We start from the raw sequence: 18,021 nt of genomic DNA, 5'->3' as shown, positions 1-18,021 counted from the left end.
GAAGTCTTTCACCTCCATCGACCCTGCCCTTTTCGGGATAAGAGCAATGAATGAAGCATTAAGTCTTTTCTCAAATTTCATTAACGAGTGAAATTCGAGAAAAACCTTCATGATGTCCTCCCTAACAATATCCCAACAAGCCTTAAAAAAAGCCACTTAGAAGCCATTTGGACCTGGTTTTTTGTCTTTGTTCATCCCTCTTAACACACTAAGCACCCCCTTCCTCTTCAAACGATCTCTCCAACCAAGTTGCGCTTGACTAATCAATCGAATAAAAAACCAGCCCATCAACCTTAGGCCTCCAAGGGTATTGTTCCGTGAGAAGTAGGAGTGTAAACTCAAACCGGAAAACCGGTCCGGACCGGACCGGTTGATTAAAAAAAATAAAAAATAATATTTTTATGTATAAGTTTTATACATAATATTTTAAATATATATTAAATATTAATATAAATAAGTTTTATATATAATGTATAATTATAAATTTATACATTAAATGTTAATTTAAAATTTCATATATATATATATACATATATATGAAATAATTTCATATTATAATTTATAAATTATTACATTAAATGTTAATACTAATATATAAGTTTATAAATAATACTAATAGTCTAATATAGACTATAGGTTATAGTTATACTTATAATTAATACTAAAAGTTTTTACTAAAAGATTATAACTAATACTAATACTTATAATTAATACTAAAGTTTTTTTTTTTTTTTTTTATAAACAAAATTTTAATGACAAATTGTGAAATTTACATTTTAAAAAACCGGAAAACCGGATTGGACCAGACCGGACCGGAAACCGGTAAAACCGGAAATACCAGTTTAGGAGGGTAACCGGTGCGTAATCGGTTTTGAAAAATACAAAACCGGTACATACCGGTTCGGTCTTAGATTTTGTCCAAAACCGGACCGGACCGGACCGGTTACACCCCTAGTGAGAAGTTTATCATAAAAGTGAACAATGTGATTCTTAATTTCAGCGTTGTCTGTAAGTACCCTACCTTCCGAATGAAGAACCTTAATGGCATTATTCCTTCGGTGGGAATTAGCTACTTTGTGGAAAAACTTTGAGCTTTTGTCCCCTTCCTTCAACCAAAGAGCCCGAGATTTTTGTTTCCAAGAAATCTCCTCCATAAGGTTGATTTTTTCCAACTCAGTCACAACAGCCAATTTCCTTGCCTTGTCTTCAACCGAGAGAGCCCCATCAACCTCTTTTCATCAAATCACTGCAGCTCCTGAAAAAGATTATTCCACTGATCATTAATGGTCCCAAAGACTTCCATGTTCCATTTTTTCAAATCATTTTTCAGGGCTTTAAGTTTCCTAGCTAAAACAAAGCTAGGAGTGCCCGAGAATTGATATGAGGACCACCACATCTAACCTTGCCTGTAAACCCATCTACTTTCAGGCACATGTTCTTGAATTTAAAGTATCTCCGCCCCTCGTGAAGACCCCTACAATCCAATAAGAGGGGAAAATGATCAGAACATAGCCTAGGAAGGCGTTTTTGGCATAGGTTAGGAAAGTGAGCATCCCAAGAAGGAGAGACAATAAATCTGTCCAATTTGGACCTAGCCCTTCCATTAGACCAAGTGAAGTCTCCCCCAGCCTGGGGTAGATCAACCAAATCCAGGACAAAAATTAGAGTTGAGAAGTCAGCCATGGCAGAGCCAATACTAAAGTCCCTCGACCTTTCCAATACACAAGCCAGCAATCTCATCCCAAAGGAGACTTCTATTACTGTCAACATTAGGCCCATATGCTCTAGCAAAACCCCAACCGAAGCCATCTTCCACATTCGTGAAAGAACAAGCCACCAAAAATTCGCCGACATTCTTCTCCACCAAATTAACTACTCTCTTATTCCACAGCACTATTATAATACCTCCTGAGGCACTCTCGGAAGCAAGAGAGACCCATCCCGTGTAAGAGCAACCCCACAAACTTCTTATTATATTATATTTTTGTCAACTATTTTCAACTTCATCTCCTGCAAAAAAATTACATCAACGTTCCATTTCCTGATCAGATTCTTCACCCAGAGGCGCTTGCTCTAATCGTTTAGCCTCCAAACGTTCCATGAAAGAATCTTAGGCTTCATAAAGCACCAAGATTCACCCTATCATTGTGCCTCCCTATTATTTTTTAGGGGCATATCTAGCTAAAAGGGGCTGCCCTGCTTCAATGACAATAAAGAGGGCATTAAACTGATCCCCAAAACCTTCGCAAGAAATCCCTACACAATTGTGAATTTCCTCTACCTTCTGAAGAACCTAGTTTGACTATAAACCAGCCCTAAAGGCACTGGAGGCAAAGAATGGGGCCAGGCTCGTCCGAAAGCACCTCGCTTTTACACCCAAACTCCTTGCAAACCAATTGCAATTTAGACCCATCCAACCCATCATCCGAAAGCACCTCATCTTCTAATAGAGCCCCATCATCTTCTTCCAAAGTACACAAGACTCTGGAAGGACCCTTATCGACAACTGAAAATTGGCCCATAACTTTAGCGACATCGTAAGTAGATGACTGAGGGTAGTCAGAAGGCCATGAGGAACCATTGTTGCCCTGAGGATAGATATAAGCTCCGATCCGAGCCAACCCAACTGAAGCCGTCATCTCTTCGCATCTGTTCACCCCTACCAAGGCCATAAACTACTCCTCATTGCGAACCTGGAGGTCACGGGCAGCCAAGGACCCTTTCTGTGTCAACGACGAGCTGCCAACGGCCTGAGGACAAGTAGAAGCTTCCTTCCGAGCCAACCTGACTAAAACGGTAGTCTTGTCGCCTCTATACACATACACCCTTACCGAGGCCGGGAACTGTGCCATATTTGGCTCCGGAGTGTTGCCGGAGACCCTTTATATGATGGCAGCGAAGTGAGCGGAGCAACCGCCGGAGAGCTGAGTGTCCCTTCAAGAAGCCTCAAACCCGCAATAGACAGATCGACCCCCCCCCCCTTCTCAAAATGGACTGGTGAAGAAGTCGGGCCCCCAGTGTGCGAGCCCGACCCACCAGACTTCGGCCCTTCCAGCTGAGTGGAACTTGGGCCCGGCCCATTAACATGGTCTGAGCTTTGTTTTAGCCAGCCACTCAGGATGAACGGGTCTAAGTTTACTTGGCCCCCCAATATTTTGGCCTGACCCACTAGATGTCGGCCTCTCAGATCCAGCCCATCACCGCAGCCTATGTTTCCTTTAGACTTCCCCACTTGCCCAAGCAACCCACCACCTAAACCTATAACCCGACCCAAGCCCATATCTACTTTATTCATTAGGTCTCTAACTAACATTCTCCATGACTCCTGCCAACTGAGCTCTGACCGCCCTCAATACCCCTTCCACATCTCCTACCTTGAGCACCCGTAAGTGTCCCCTCCCCCCCAATGGAGTGAGCCTACAGCCATTGTCTTCTTCACCCCCTAACATCATACCTGTATTGCGATTTGTGCCTACCACCACAGCGAAACTGCTCTCTGCCGGAAACCACGCCAGCGACCTCAACACTAAGGCATAAAAGGCACCATTGGGAGGGAAGGATCTCCCCACCTTCCCACTACCAGATTCCCCTCTACGAGCTTTGGGAGGGTCCTGCACTCTTTTTGCACCTTTGGGAGGATCCTACACTCTGTTTGCATTCTCAGAAATAGGGGCTTTGAGGCCAGTGAGCAATTGAATGTAATACATGAATCCTTCCCATCCGTTGCCATTCGAACCTTCAAGGAACACCAGCAAACCCCTTCTCCTACCATTCCCAAATTCTGCCAGTTGCAAAAAGCAACCCCTGATGACATTAACTTGGCATTGAATGGTGAGGACTCTCTTACCCATCCGCAGTTTTCTTAAAAAAGCTTCACGTCGGAAAAGTTCTAGGCATTCCTCTATCACCTTTGCCACCCATAAAGCCAACAACCCACTTAAAGAAATAAACTTAACGGTCCTGCTACTTTCAGTGATACGAATGTCGTTTCCACCCACTTTCGTGAAAACAGAGGTTTTTTATTCTACCTGCAGCTGCTATCACCCTCCATCAAAGCAGCAGGAAAAGAACAAAAGACGGGGGAAAATAGGAAGAGAAACTAAAGGAGTGGATGAAAAAAAAAAAAAAAAGAGTGAAAAGATGTAGAAAGGAATTAGACTGAGAAAGAAGGTTAACTCTGGCGAGAAGCGCTGGAGCTGGGATTACGTATGGACATGCAAGGAGAGAGAGAATCCTCTAAAGGCAAAATATTAGCTGCTGAAAGTTCAGTACAAGCAACTCGTTGAGAATTGAACAAATAATCAATAGAAAGTTGTGCACCATAATTTAAACTTAGGTAGCTACTTTATTATGAATGATATTAGTTTGCTTTTTATTGGCTGGCATACATATTGAGGAATGGTTGTCTACTGTTTTCATAATCAAAGAATTTATTGATTTTTATCTTGGCATATCCACTACATTTTGCATCAAACTATTTCTTTCACTAATGATTTGGAGGCGATTTCTGAAATGCAAGGGAATAGAGGACAGATTTGTTTTATCTAACATAATAAAATACTGCAAAGGCTTGGATTAAGCTGTCTAGAACCTCGGCAGACTTCCTAGATGTCATAAAAACTAACATTAGAAAATGATTCTGAAGAAAATGTCTAGTGGTGCAACAAGAAACTGAAAATCTTGGAATAGCAAGAAAATGAAGACAAATGAAGTTACCTGATGGAAACCTCTATTGATGTAATTTATTAATATTTCCTTGCATGGTACATTTTTATGTGAGAAACTTATAAAAACCACACCATTTTCTGCCTCTTCCATCATTGCTGCTGTTGATCATTCTAGAATGCTAGGAAACTACTAGCATTGGTGCAACAAGAAGCCAAAAATTTTAGAATCACATGACAATATATCTATGTTGCATGACAAAAGAAATGCACGTTAGCTCCAAAAATTTTAGAATCACCTGATGGAAAATTCTATGATGTCATTAGTTAATATCTCTTTGCATGGTACGTATTCAATGTGAGGAACTTATCTTGTTTTAGTGCTTGCAGGAGAACAATATATATTTTTAATTTTCATTAATAGAATGTTTTCTTTTTATTTGAGTGAGTTGAATGTGAAGCTCGGTGGAGTTGAATTTATTTGCCTCGCAGACCAGAAATGCACTATCCGGAACATATTCAGCTCCACAGAGATCTGCCAGTTCAGCAGCTCTCTTGGTAGGAGATCCAACCATTATGCGTGACAGGGCAGGAAATTTTGTGCTTCCAAGAGCTGATATCATGAAACTGAGAGACCGTTTAAGAAATGAGGAATTAGTTGCTGGATCATTTTTGTGCAGAATCAGATATGGAAGAACGTTCCACCGTGAACCTGCCAGTGATGTAGATCACAGAAGAGAAATGTGTGCTCATGCACGTATTTTGGCTTTGGAAGAGGCAATTGATACTGAATGGGTGTACATGTGGGATAAATTTGGTGGTTATTTACTTCTTTTGCTTGGATTGACTGCTAAGGCAGAGCGAGTGCAGGTGAAAAAAGAAAGTCCGTGCTGCTTACTATGCACAAGGTGTTTTGATTGTTGATAATGATTAATCATTGATTTTGTGCTGTTGTAGGATGAGGTTCGTCTGAGACTCTTTCTTGATAGCATTGGGTTTTCAAACCTTAGCGCCAAGAAGATTAAAAAATGGATGCCAGAGGACCGTAGGCAGTTTGAAATTATTCAGGAGAGGTAGTTACTTGTCAGAAAAGAAAATTTTGCCTCTTATGCATATTGGGCTCTCTATTTTTCTAGTCTTAAATTTATGTTGTATTTCTGAACCTCCATCTATATGAATTTTGTAGTTATATAAGAGAAAAAGAGATGGAAGAAGAAATTTTAATGCAGAGACGTGAAGAAGAGGGAAGAGGTAAAGAAAGAAGGAAGGCTCTTCTAGACAAAGAAGAACGTAAATGGAAGGAGATAGAAGCTTCACTCATTTCCTCTATTCCTAATGCTGGCAGCAGAGAGGCAGCAGCTATGGCTGCTGCGGTACGTGCAGTTGGAGGTGATGCTCTTATTGATGATTCTTTTGCACGGGAGAGGGTTTCAAACATTGCACGTAGAATACGCATTGCTCAGTTAGCTCGCCGAGCAGTTCAGGTTGAGTTCTCTAGTTATGACTTGGATTTTGGTTGGCTTGTCTAACGTCAATAATTTTTTTCCAGTAAAACACGAGTGATGATGTCCTTCTCTAGGCACCATGGAATGCATGTTGTCAGAGATATCAAAAAAGATATTTTCATTCTGTGGATTCTTTTCCACTTACCACTCTGTATTCCATGCCCCTCACTGTCTGCTCTTGAGGAACATTGGCGTTCCAAAAATTTTTTCCAGGCCATATAATATTTGTTTCTTTCCGTGGGAAGGTGATGCACCACCCTTTCTTATTGGCGCCATATCCTTATCCACATGTTTTTCCCATCATCTACGTAGGATATATTTTCCTGGATTTAAACTCTGGGGAACATGATAGAAATGTAGCAGTGTCTCAACACCATTACTAACTTGGGCCTTCCTGATTTCTCTTAGTCAATGGATATATATTGCCTTTTGGCATTATCAGCCTGTCTGACTCTGAACCTAGTGTGTCAATTGTCATTGGCAGACAGGGGTTGCTGGTGCTGTATGTGTTCTTGATGATGAACCAACTACAAGTGGCCGAAACTGTGGCCAGATTGATCCCATCGTATGTCAAAGTCAAAAGGTTACTTTTTCCGTCGCAGTGATGATCCAACCCGAATCTGGACCTGTTTGTCTCTTGGGCACTGAATTTCAGAAAAAAGTATGTTGGGAAATTCTGGTAGCTGGATCTGAGCAAGGTATTGAGGCTGGACAAGTTGGGCTTAGATTGATAACTAAAGGTGATAGACAAACAACTGTTTCAAAGGAGTGGAGTATTAGTGCTACAAGTATTGCTGATGGAAGGTTTGGGCTTTTTCTTGGTTATTTTAACTTAATCTGTGACACTGTAGTGCGTGTGCTTTGGTTCTCTTTTGTAGAATTTATTTTGTACTTCCTTTTTTGCCCATTATGTTTTGTGTGCTTTATCATTGTTTCATTGTGCTATTACCATCAGTACTTCGACTAAAACTTACTAAACTGTTTTTTATAAATGGTTTGCAGGTGGCATATTATAACAATGACAATTGATGCTGATTTAGGAGAGGCGACTTGCTTTCTGGATGGTGGTTTTGATGGCTACCAGACTGGGTTACCATTGAGTGTAGGTAATACCATTTGGGAGCAGGGCACAGATGTTTGGGTTGGTGTTAAACCACCTATAGATGTGGATGCATTTGGGAGATCAGATAGTGAAGGAGTTGAATCCAAGATGCATATTATGGATGTTTTCCTTTGGGGAAGGTGCTTAACTGAAGACGAGATTGCTGCTCTTTATGCTGCTATTGGATCAGCTGAGTTCAGCACCATCGATTTTCCAGAAGATAATTGGCAATGGGCAGATTCACCTTCTAGAGTATGTGCCTTTCAATACTATGCGTCATCGTATTTTTGAGCAAAATTTAAAGGCAGAAGATAATAATTAATGTTTAGCAGACTGTTCAGTAATTACTGCTTAATTTGCTGTATATAGATTGATGGGTGGGATAGTGATCCTGCGGATGTAGATCTATATGATAGGGATGATGTAGATTGGGATGGACAGTATTCAAGTGGGAGAAAAAGGAGGTCAGAACGTGATGTTGTTGTGGTCGATGTGGATTCTTTTGCCAGGAGGTTTAGAAAACCTAGGATGGAGACTCAAGAAGAAATCAATCAACAGATGCTTTCAATGGAACTGGCTGTCAAAGAAGCCCTCTGTGCAAGGGGAGAAAAACATTTCACTGATCAAGAATTTCCTCCAAGTGATCAATCCTTGTTTGTAGATCCCAAGAACCCCCCTTCCAAGTTGCAGGTTTGTTTTCCTGGCTTGTTAGTTGCCGTCAGATGTGTTTATTATTTTTATGGCTGCAGCGTCGTTGGTTTTCCAACTTAGGTTGTTTCCAAGTGGACAAGGCCAGCTGAAATTGTGAAAGAGAACCGTCTGGATTCTGGTCCGTGCTTATTTTCTGGGACAGCAAATCCTTCAGATGTGTGTCAGGTTGGATATTTTTATGTAACATGTCACATGAAGCTTTAGTCTGAATGATGTGCATTTTGGTGGAGTTGCATCTTGATGAGAATTGGCGTAATGTCTTGCTTGCTTTAATGAGTTTCTTAATTGTCTACTGAACAGGGCCGATTGGGAGATTGTTGGTTTTTGAGTGCTGTAGCTGTTTTAACTGAGGCTTCACGAATATCGGAAGTTATTATTACTCCAGAATATAATGAGGAAGGAATCTACACTGTCCGCTTCTGTATTCAGGTAACAGCACTTAAGATGGGTTTTAGCTGGATCAAATGTTTTCCATGTCTGCTTTGGGTTGGAATCCTGGGAGTGTGCTTTCCAAATGGTGAGCCTGCATCTGTGACTGTGACGGAGTAAAACTGTAACTTGCTTTCCTGTTTTAGACATTTTCTAAATGTAATGAAAGAAAATTGTTAACTTTTCTGCAGCCAGAGGAAAGCCCTTTAACTTTATGTTTGCTGGACGCACCAAAACTCTACTTGGGAAAAAAATAACATTTATATTTTGAGTACTTATGTTGTCAATTTGTTGACTCCAAGATTTTCTGTATAAGACGAGAAAGTTTAATAGGCTTTTATTTCCCGTTGGTTATTGCTAATTGGCATGTTCATTACTGCCTATTGTGCTCTTTTTCCTTTTTTATAGGGTGAGTGGGTCCCAGTTGTTGTCGATGATTGGATTCCATGCGAAGCGCCAGGCAAACCAGCATTTGCTACCAGTAGGAAGTGTAATGAGCTCTGGGTCTCTATATTGGAGAAGGCCTATGCCAAATTGCATGGCTCTTTCGAGGCACTGGAAGGCGGGCTGGTTCAGGATGCTCTTGTGGACCTCACTGGAGGTGCTGGTGAGGAAATTGACATGAGGAGTGCCCAGGCCCAGATTGATCTTGCAAGTGGTAGACTTTGGTCTCAATTGTTGCGCTTCAAACAAGAAGGGTTCCTACTTGGTGCTGGGAGTCCTTCGGGTTCAGATGTGCACATTTCTTCCAGTGGCATTGTGCAAGGGCATGCATATTCTTTATTGCAGGTATTTTTGGATGCCTACTTGTCTGATATGTCCCTTGTATTCCAACTAACATTTCATGAAGGTGACCACTTTTCTTCTATGGAAAATTATTTAGGTGAGAGAAGTTGATGGCCACAAACTTGTTCAAATTAGAAATCCATGGGCTAATGAAGTTGAGTGGAATGGTCCTTGGTCTGACACATCACCTGAATGGACTGATAGGCTGAAGCACAAGCTGAAGCACATCCCTCAGGTACTATCTGCTGGTATTTCATATTAACAGGATTATATCTTGATTCTACTCTCTAGTGTCCCCCCCACCAAAATAATAATAATAATAAATGTTTCTCCTATGATATGGTGTAAGAGGATTCTCCCATATTATCTCATTATATGGTCTGGAATGCATTATTATAAATCCAGAACTGCCTTAATGTGTTCCCTTCGGCGAAATCTTATTGCTACTCCCCTGAATATTTCTCAAACAGTCAAAAGATGGTATATTCTGGATGTCTTGGCAAGACTTCCAGGTTCATTTCCGATCAATATATGTTTGTCGTGTCTACCCCCCAGAGATGCGCTATGCTTTTCATGGCCAATGGCGTGGTTACAGTGCTGGTGGCTGCCAGGATTACGGAACATGGCATCAAAATCCGCAGTTCCGGTTGAGGGCCACTGGATCGGATGCATCATTTCCAATCCATGTGTTCATAACCTTAACTCAAGTAAGCCTTGTAATGGGCCTTCAGTGAATTTTTATTTGAGAACATGTTTTTCACTGGGTCCTTAACTTCTTTGACGACTGAATGTAGGGTGTGGGTTTCTCAAGAACTGCAGCTGGCTTCAGAAATTATCAATCCAGTTATGATTCATTGATGTTCTACATTGGGATGAGGATACTCAAAACTCGAGGCCGTCGTGCAGCTTACAACATATACCTGCATGAATCAGTTGGTGGGACAGACTACGTCAATTCTAGAGAAATATCATGTGAAATGGTTTTAGACCCGGATCCAAAGGGTTATACGATAGTGCCTACAACCATACACCCTGGGGAAGAAGCACCATTTGTTCTCTCTGTTTTCACGAAAGCATCAATAATATTGGAATCTTTATAGTATGCGGGATGGCTCTTAAATTGGATTTTGTCCGTTGGGCTGAGATATGCAGAGTTTTTGAATTGCTATGGTTGTCCGTGGATCATGAACTCCTTACAGGCAGGTTTTGTTGGACCTCAGTGAGCAGAATAATTCGTCTTCATCATCGTCTTCTTTCCCTTGTACACGATTTAGCCACGCTTCACAAACGAAACGGAAATTTTTTTGATTGGATCACTTACAATCTCAAGAGTATCCAATTCGTACCTGATAAAAGTTACGAGGTTACCGAGGAATGTTGCTGCCCGCACTGGACTTCTATTTTATGTAATTTGGCAGGTTTTTGACGTGATTCTCTGCTATGAGGATGGCCTTTGAGTTATAATCCATTGGAGTAGTGCAACTATAAGCTTAAACATTCTGCGAGGTCAGCTTTGAAAACTATTATTCCTGAATGAACTGCAATGCGCTTATCTAGAGAAGAGGGATGATTAAATGGAAATGGTTTTCATTATATCTGGTGGCTCCCTAAGCCTCGCACTTTCTCTCTCTCTCTCTGTGTGGCTATGTGCTTATGCATGACATTGGAGAGGGTTGTCGGGAGCTTTCTGTACATAAAAAACGAACATTGTGAGGGATATAGGAGGCGTGACTGTGATTGTGTAAAGAAAGTTGAGAAGAAATAGGAAAAATAATTAGTAATGCAATGTAGAAGGAAAGGGTCCAATGCAGAAAGCATTTGTGGCTGGTAATTTCAGCAGCAGTTTTGTACAAGTGCTTTGTATCTGTAAGAGCTGTAAAATGATTCTTGTTGTGCATATGACATCCCCATTTCAATTTGTTGTAATCTTCTTTTACGCAATCGAGTTGATTTTCTTCACGTGTTTTTGCAAGGAAACCAACCTTTGATTTATTACATGGAGAATTTTTCTCCTTGTACAAAAATATCAAATAGATTAAAAAAATGTAAATGTCAATAGGTTCGTGGTCAAACAATAGAAAAATTATCAATTAACACCTTGCTTAGAAAATTAAAACGAATCAGTTAGTACTTTTAACCAAGAAAATATAAATATCAATTAAAATATTAATTAGTTCATTGCTCCTCTGTTACCAGAAATATTAAAATATAAAACAAAAACTGAATTCCGCCACATATCACTGCATTGAATCTCAATGAATCCAAATTCAGAAAGCATTAGAAAATATCATATCCTGTGACAACCCTATTTCGATTTCAGTGGGCAAGGAATCTGGGGTCGTATTGCTCGACCCAAAATCTAATCTAAGCCAGAATCCTACCCGTGATAAGAAAATCAACGCAATGCAAAACATGCATCAAAAGTGGACAAAAGCATATTATTAAAGGAAATGGAACAATGAGGACGAAAATTATTTCCAAAATGTTAAACTGGCAAAGGCAATTTCTACATAAGTAAACAAATATGAGACTCATCCCCCCTCCCCCTCCCCCCCAAAAACCACCGCGTTGTCTTCCTTTAACTTAGCACTTGACCACAGAAGAATCAAATTTCCCTGCCAACCTTATTGGTCGTTTAATTTGTCATTCTGAGTCACTATCCACACTTCCCATGGCCTTTAATCCTCTGGGTCTCTGCATCACATTTTAGACAAATCACTTACGAATCTATCTAAAAACAGATATTAATTCTAAAAATTTCCATTAAATTTTTTCTGTTAACTGCATTTTCTCAGCAACCAAGACTAAGGGAAGCATTGAACAACCACCAAAAAAAGGGGCGGGGAAGAGAGAGAGAGAGACCAATAAGTACCTTCTTTGAAGACTTTTTTTCCCTCACCTCGTACCTCTCTTGGCACAGATCCGATAGCCATGCACCTGGACTGACCAACTGCACACAGTATACAGGAAAAAGGAAAAAAAAAAAGGCTTAAACACACATCCAAGCCACAAACGTTCTATTTACCTAATTTTCTCATAAAAACAGAAAATTCCTTTCGGGTATGAAAGAGACTTACAAGTAAGCTTTTTTGTATCAACTTAGCCCTCTTCTTGGGCCTCTGAGGAAGCTTACAGCCTTTCATGGCCATAAAATCCTCCTCCTTTTCTTTGCTAGATAGTGTAATAAACAGCTTTGGCCAAACAAACCCCCTGTCCTCCTTTACATGATCCATCAACACCTTCCCATTATCATCCAAACCCAATGAACCTCTAGTCGTGTAATATCGATCTTCTTTCTCTGGCGATGACACCATCGTCTTCCGGTGATTCATTGGTGAGTCAGGGTTCCTAAAGACCAAAATAGGAAGTTAGCACCTTCCTCCTCCAAATGATCAATTTGATTTGATTTTGTGAACAAGTTCTATGACATTACAATAAAGAGTACCTTCATATCATCCCATAAAAAACCACTCCGTCAACAACTGCAATATGATTCCTATTATTCCCATCTTTTCCTCACATCCAGTCAGTATAAATTGAATTGCAAATGTTAAAAAAAAATCACAAATGTTCTGCCCCAGCGGAATGCACCTCCACTTCATTGAACAAGTTACATTTCAGAAATAAATTTCTTCATTTTTTTGGTTTCAATCCATTTACAGTAATACATCATTAGAATAAATTAACCTACCAAAATAAAAACAATCATATATATACTAATAATAGCGAATTCAATAAAGGGAGCAAATCAAATTATCTTCATGGATCTAACCTAAACATGGCATCCACTACAACAACAAACTGTTATATGACTCCATTATTCCTAGCTCTTTTCTCCCTACCCTTTCCTAGCAACCGAACAGGGTAAATTGGTTTTGTAGCCGTTCAAAGCTTGAAATTTGTACGATCCCTAATTTGTTTTCGAAGAAACACAGTTAAAGACCTCAAATTTACATCGAAGTTCTTACATTCATGGGAAGCATTTAAGATTGTCGTTGCACTTTTCATCTGGGAATTTGTTTATCTTACTTGTTGACTCGATGCGGCTGCGGAGAAACCCAGTCTCTCTCCGCAGTGCCAACCACGCGTCGATCGACACGAGAAGTGATTTTCTTCTTCCCCAAACAGTCCAATTTGTTGGCTAAGCTTTGGTCTTTGACTTTCACACATCTAAGCCTCTTTCTGTTCCCCCATTGCAACCCAAAGTCCTCTGCAGCTCTATTGTTGTTGTGCCCTCTTTGACCCTTGGCTTCCTTTTCCATCCCTCTGCAACAGAACCTCATAAATTTCAGAAATTAGCCGACATCCATTAGGGTTTTTCCTCGGAACTGATAGAGACGCTGAGAAACTTGGGGAAAGTGAAAGAAAATTGTGGCAACCCGTGTAGGAGAAATGCTTACTGACCTCAAGATCTAAAAAGAACGGGACGGGTTCGATGGAATTGGACTCAAAATCAGCCTGCATTTTTAAACATAAAAGCAAAACCCATGAAAGAAATCCTAAAACATAAATATACGGGAAACCCAAAGAAAGCGATCAGCTTAAACGAGGCTGTTTGGTAGCTGAGAAGTTGTGGAAAGAAAATAGAATCCAATCAGGATTAAGCATTAAAAATAAAAAATTTTACAACTGAGGATTTTTTTCTCGGCAACCAAACAAGCCATGAAGGAATGCAGAGAGAGAGAGAGAGGGAGAGAGAGATTACAGTGAGGAGACTCCGTTTACATTTGGTAGCAAAGACTTGGAAAGAAAGAGTAGGAATTTCTCAGACAAAATCAAAAAGAAAAAAGAAAAATCGAGTGAAAAATTAAAAGAATAAAAAATCAGAGTTAAGATTTTGCAATCTTTGAGGGCTAAAGAAACTGAAAAATTTAAACAAAAATAACAAGGAAATAGGTTATCTTCAACCAAAACTATCTCTCTTTTTGCAGTGCTCTGTTCCGTTTCTCCTTGAAGTTTGGTTCCTTTTGCTAAAAGCTTCCAAGTAAAGAAAAACATTTTGGGGTGTGAATGATCATGGCCGTTCGATGTTGAATGGACGGCCAGATGAGTTTCCCTCCAACTTACTTCGCCAATTGGTGCTTGGAAATAAAAGGAAGCCTTTTGGAGTTTCTTCGGTCTTACTGGTGCACGTGATAATGTCTCATTGCAAGTGACTTTCCTATCTCAAGAAGTTCTTCAACTATCCAATCCAACGGCCAAAGACTGTGTAGTAGACCAGTACGTGGCATTTTGCATTTGGATGGGTAATTTGGATAGATTTAAACAGATAGATTTTGCATTTTGTATTTAGGTCTTTCGCTTCAAAATTGATAAGTATAAAATTTGTTATTTATTAAATTTTCATCTCATTTATAGCTTACTATATCGAAATACATTGTACACTTAACGCCTCTAAGTTAAAAAAATAATAATAAATTATATATTAAGACTTAATTTCTTTTTTCAAATATAAAGAATAATATATTATACATGCCAATCATGCATGACTGAAAATGGGTTGGGAAATACACCAAGGGCGTTTCAGCTGCCTAATGGCACATTCCTAATGATATCTTATGGATGGGATATCTAGGAACTGATCGAGTTCTTTGTAATTTTTCATCTCCTAGCCTATTGCTTGAACACATAAAAATATAAGTGATTGTAGCATTTTCCTTTTCCATGGAAGGGGTACTTAAGTCATAGCAAAATTCGGCTTGAGGATTAAACCTAGAAACAAAAAGAATTATTTTGTCCAAGGCTTATATCTCTCCAATAAGAATATTATTTGTTGATGCACTTTTTGAAGAAATTAAGGCCATGCAACAAGATTAGCTAGGTGTTAGATAAGGTTAATTCGAATTACTTAAAGTGGAGCAAAATTTTCACAAGTCTGAATCTTTGCTTATCTTACTGTCCACGTCAAGTTGTTATAATTGCACCTCTATTTCACTTAGAAGGCTACTACAGTCTCGGTAAATAATTTCACACTTTAAGATCAAGAGCTTAAGATGGTTACTCTAGAAAACTATTGAGAGATGACAGGTCTCAGTTTGTACATTCACTCACTTTTTCCATACACACACAACTAACGTATGTAAGACTCTTATTTAAAGAGTAATGATGTGATTAATCAACTTTCGTAATAGTTAATTAACTGCCAGTAGTGGAGAGTTAATTAATTGCTTGCGACTTTCCTACTCATGTGGACACTACATGGGTCACAGAGTACCCATTTACTAACATCTCTCAATTGTCCATAATGGATTTCATGCCCATTAACAATCTCCTCTTGATCTCTCAATTAATTATCTCTCATACAAAAAATGAAACATGCGACCTGACCAGAAGTCAAAGGGTAGGAGTACTATATTAAGTCACCATTTTACTGATATAGTATATCACTCATAATATCTCGTCTATGCCTCATATTATTTGACCTCACTAGGTCAAGTGTCCTTAATCCCCCATGAGTTCATAACTCAAAACAATTCTTGACCTTACATTATATAATATTCTTATGATCATATCGATTTAAAAAAAAAAACATAATTGTCCGAGATATGAGTCATTAAACTGCAACTGCAAGTAAGAATCTAAATAATCTTCCCTAAACACTCATTTTGATTCAATCACTCCCCCATGTGGTCATCTATAGCACATACAGTATGAAATGTATGTTACAACAAAATTCCCACTCAATTGGGCTTTTCATATTCAAACGCCATAAGAATATTAGTCTAGGTCACCATAAATGCACCATAACTAGAATTTAGTACAGTCACTCATCTATCGCATGCCTAAAATCTCACATTCTACTTTAACCAACCTTTATGAAGTTGTGCAAATACTTCATGTACAACTCTTATAAGTCTTATCTTGGTCAAGTTAATGTGACATGTTTTAAATTTATATTGATTGCTCTCAAATCATCAAGATGTTTACGTGCTTGCTTTTCAAGTGCCAAAGTAATCTATTTGTCTCATCATGTGAGTGGACTGATCTTTGCTTAGTGACATTTTTATAATGTTTGTTTTCCACTTAATATCAATTGACTTATATTATGAGATAAAAACAATAATCTCATTGATGCAATAGAGACTAATAGTGTCAAATGTATAACAAAATCTAAAATATCCTTAAGACAACATGTATCAAATCCAATGAAGTCTCAAACTCCTAACATGAATCTGAATATCATTTCTACTAGTAGACTTAGTAAGAAGATCAATTATCATCTTGCTAATAGAGATATGTTTTAGGATCAACTCACCTCAATTAATGACATCCCGAATGTAGTAAAATTGAATATTAGTGTGTTTAGTTCAACCATGATATTTGAGATTCTTAGCATATATCAAAGCTGTCATACTATCATTATATATTTAACAGCTTCATTTGCAACAGTTGTAACCTCTAGGTGCTAAAAAAATCTCATCAACTAAACATCCTCTTGTATAGATGCTGAACAATCAATGTACTCTGATTCCATTGTGAAGAAAGCAATGCATGACTATTTCTTCCTACACCAAGAAATAACTCCCTCACTAAACATAAAGCTTACTCATCGTAGATTTATGTTCATCTTTATCACTAGTCCAATTAGCATCGCTATAACACTATAGTCTCATCTATCCACTTTGATAGCAAACGGTGAGATCTACTATTCTATGAAGGTATCGAGAAATCCTCTTAACTACTTGTCAATGAATAGGTTCTATGTTATTTTGATACAACTAATTAATCTAACAATAAGCAAATGTCAAGTCGTGTATACAACATAGCATACATCAAACTTCCAATTTCAGTTGCATAAATAATTATAGTCATCTATTTCTTTTTCTCATCTCTCTTGGGATAATGTTCTAGGTACAATGTATAATCTTTCTCAATTAGAGTCTTTTTGAATTTGGAGTTGTGCATGCGGAATTGTTCTAAAATCTTCTTAATGTAAGTCTCTTGAGACAAACCAAGAATTTTCCTAAATAGTTCCTCTGAAATTTTAACTCCAAGTGCATAATTTACTTCATCCATATCTTTCATATCAAAAGTAGAGGATAAATACTCTTTTGATGCGACAATTATCTCCATATCATTTACAACTAATAAAATGTCATCCATATACAAAAATAAAATCATAAAATTTTTCACTTACGCTTGACATATATACAATGGTCTTCTTCTAGCATCTCAAAGCCAATTAAAGTAACGGTCTCATAAAATCTTAAGTACCATTATTTAGACGATTGTTTAAGACCATAAACGAAACGTTTCAGCTAGCATGTTTTGTGCTATTATTCCTCAACCTCAAAACCAACAATTTGATCCATATAGATCTCTTCATCTTATTCTTCATTGAGAAATACAGTTTTCATATCCATTTAAAAAAATTTCTAATCTAAATGTGCAACTTATACCCTCTCTTTGGGTATAGCCATTCCTCACAAGATGGGCCATATACTTGTCAATTGGTCCATATGTTTGGCACTTAATTTTTAAAACTCATTTGTTTCCAATAGATCTACTCCCAGGTGGAAGATCAACTAACTACCAAACTTGGTTATTTGTCATAGAAATCATCTCATCTCTCATAGTAGCCAATCATTTATTTGAAGTAGGTAAAATTAATACTTCCTCATAAGAAGCATATTCATCAAGGTCACACTAAGCACACATAAAATATTCCCTTTAATTCTTGCAAGTCACTTTCTAATAGTACACTCACACTATGAGATAAATCACTCCCACTATCTTTTACGATTCTAGGATGTGATAATTCTCCACTCTCGTCAAAAGATGATGTAACTATCTCGAGTTCTTACAACTCAAAAATCTCAAAATC

General features: G+C 38.5%; 2 protein-coding genes across 3 annotated transcripts in view; one reads left to right on the top strand and one right to left on the bottom strand.

Annotated features, from left to right (window-relative positions):
- LOC109002175 (calpain-type cysteine protease DEK1-like) overlaps positions 1-11,123 on the top strand; it is an 88,960-nt gene extending 77,837 nt beyond the window's left edge. For both annotated transcript variants that reach the window (XM_035690169.1, XM_035690168.1), the window contains exons 20-31: positions 5,157-5,534; positions 5,622-5,737; positions 5,851-6,148; positions 6,654-6,973; positions 7,172-7,523; positions 7,641-7,961; positions 8,043-8,147; positions 8,283-8,411; positions 8,820-9,200; positions 9,295-9,432; positions 9,668-9,904; positions 9,992-11,123. In XM_035690169.1, the coding sequence (XP_035546062.1) occupies positions 5,157-5,534; positions 5,622-5,737; positions 5,851-6,148; positions 6,654-6,973; positions 7,172-7,523; positions 7,641-7,961; positions 8,043-8,147; positions 8,283-8,411; positions 8,820-9,200; positions 9,295-9,432; positions 9,668-9,904; positions 9,992-10,297 (3,081 nt within the window). In that variant the 3' untranslated portion in view covers positions 10,298-11,123. The remainder of the gene's footprint in view (positions 1-5,156; positions 5,535-5,621; positions 5,738-5,850; positions 6,149-6,653; positions 6,974-7,171; positions 7,524-7,640; positions 7,962-8,042; positions 8,148-8,282; positions 8,412-8,819; positions 9,201-9,294; positions 9,433-9,667; positions 9,905-9,991) is intronic.
- A 305-nt stretch (positions 11,124-11,428) lies between these two features.
- Positions 11,429-14,337, bottom strand: LOC108979862. The gene is made up of 6 exons (XM_018950628.2): positions 13,903-14,337; positions 13,602-13,655; positions 13,227-13,463; positions 12,275-12,545; positions 12,070-12,147; positions 11,429-11,891 (listed from the first exon to the last, which is right to left on the bottom strand). The coding sequence occupies exons 3-6, from the start codon at positions 13,457-13,459 to the stop codon at positions 11,841-11,843; spliced, it is 633 nt and encodes a 210-aa protein (XP_018806173.1). The 5' UTR covers positions 13,460-13,463; positions 13,602-13,655; positions 13,903-14,337; the 3' UTR covers positions 11,429-11,840.
- Positions 14,338-18,021: the final 3,684 nt, after the last annotated feature.

The sequence above is a fragment of the Juglans regia genome, chromosome 5 (genome assembly GCF_001411555.2).
Source record: "Juglans regia cultivar Chandler chromosome 5, Walnut 2.0, whole genome shotgun sequence".
Classification (NCBI taxonomy): domain Eukaryota; kingdom Viridiplantae; phylum Streptophyta; class Magnoliopsida; order Fagales; family Juglandaceae; genus Juglans; species Juglans regia.
This window is presented reverse-complemented; position numbering and strand designations above follow the sequence as displayed.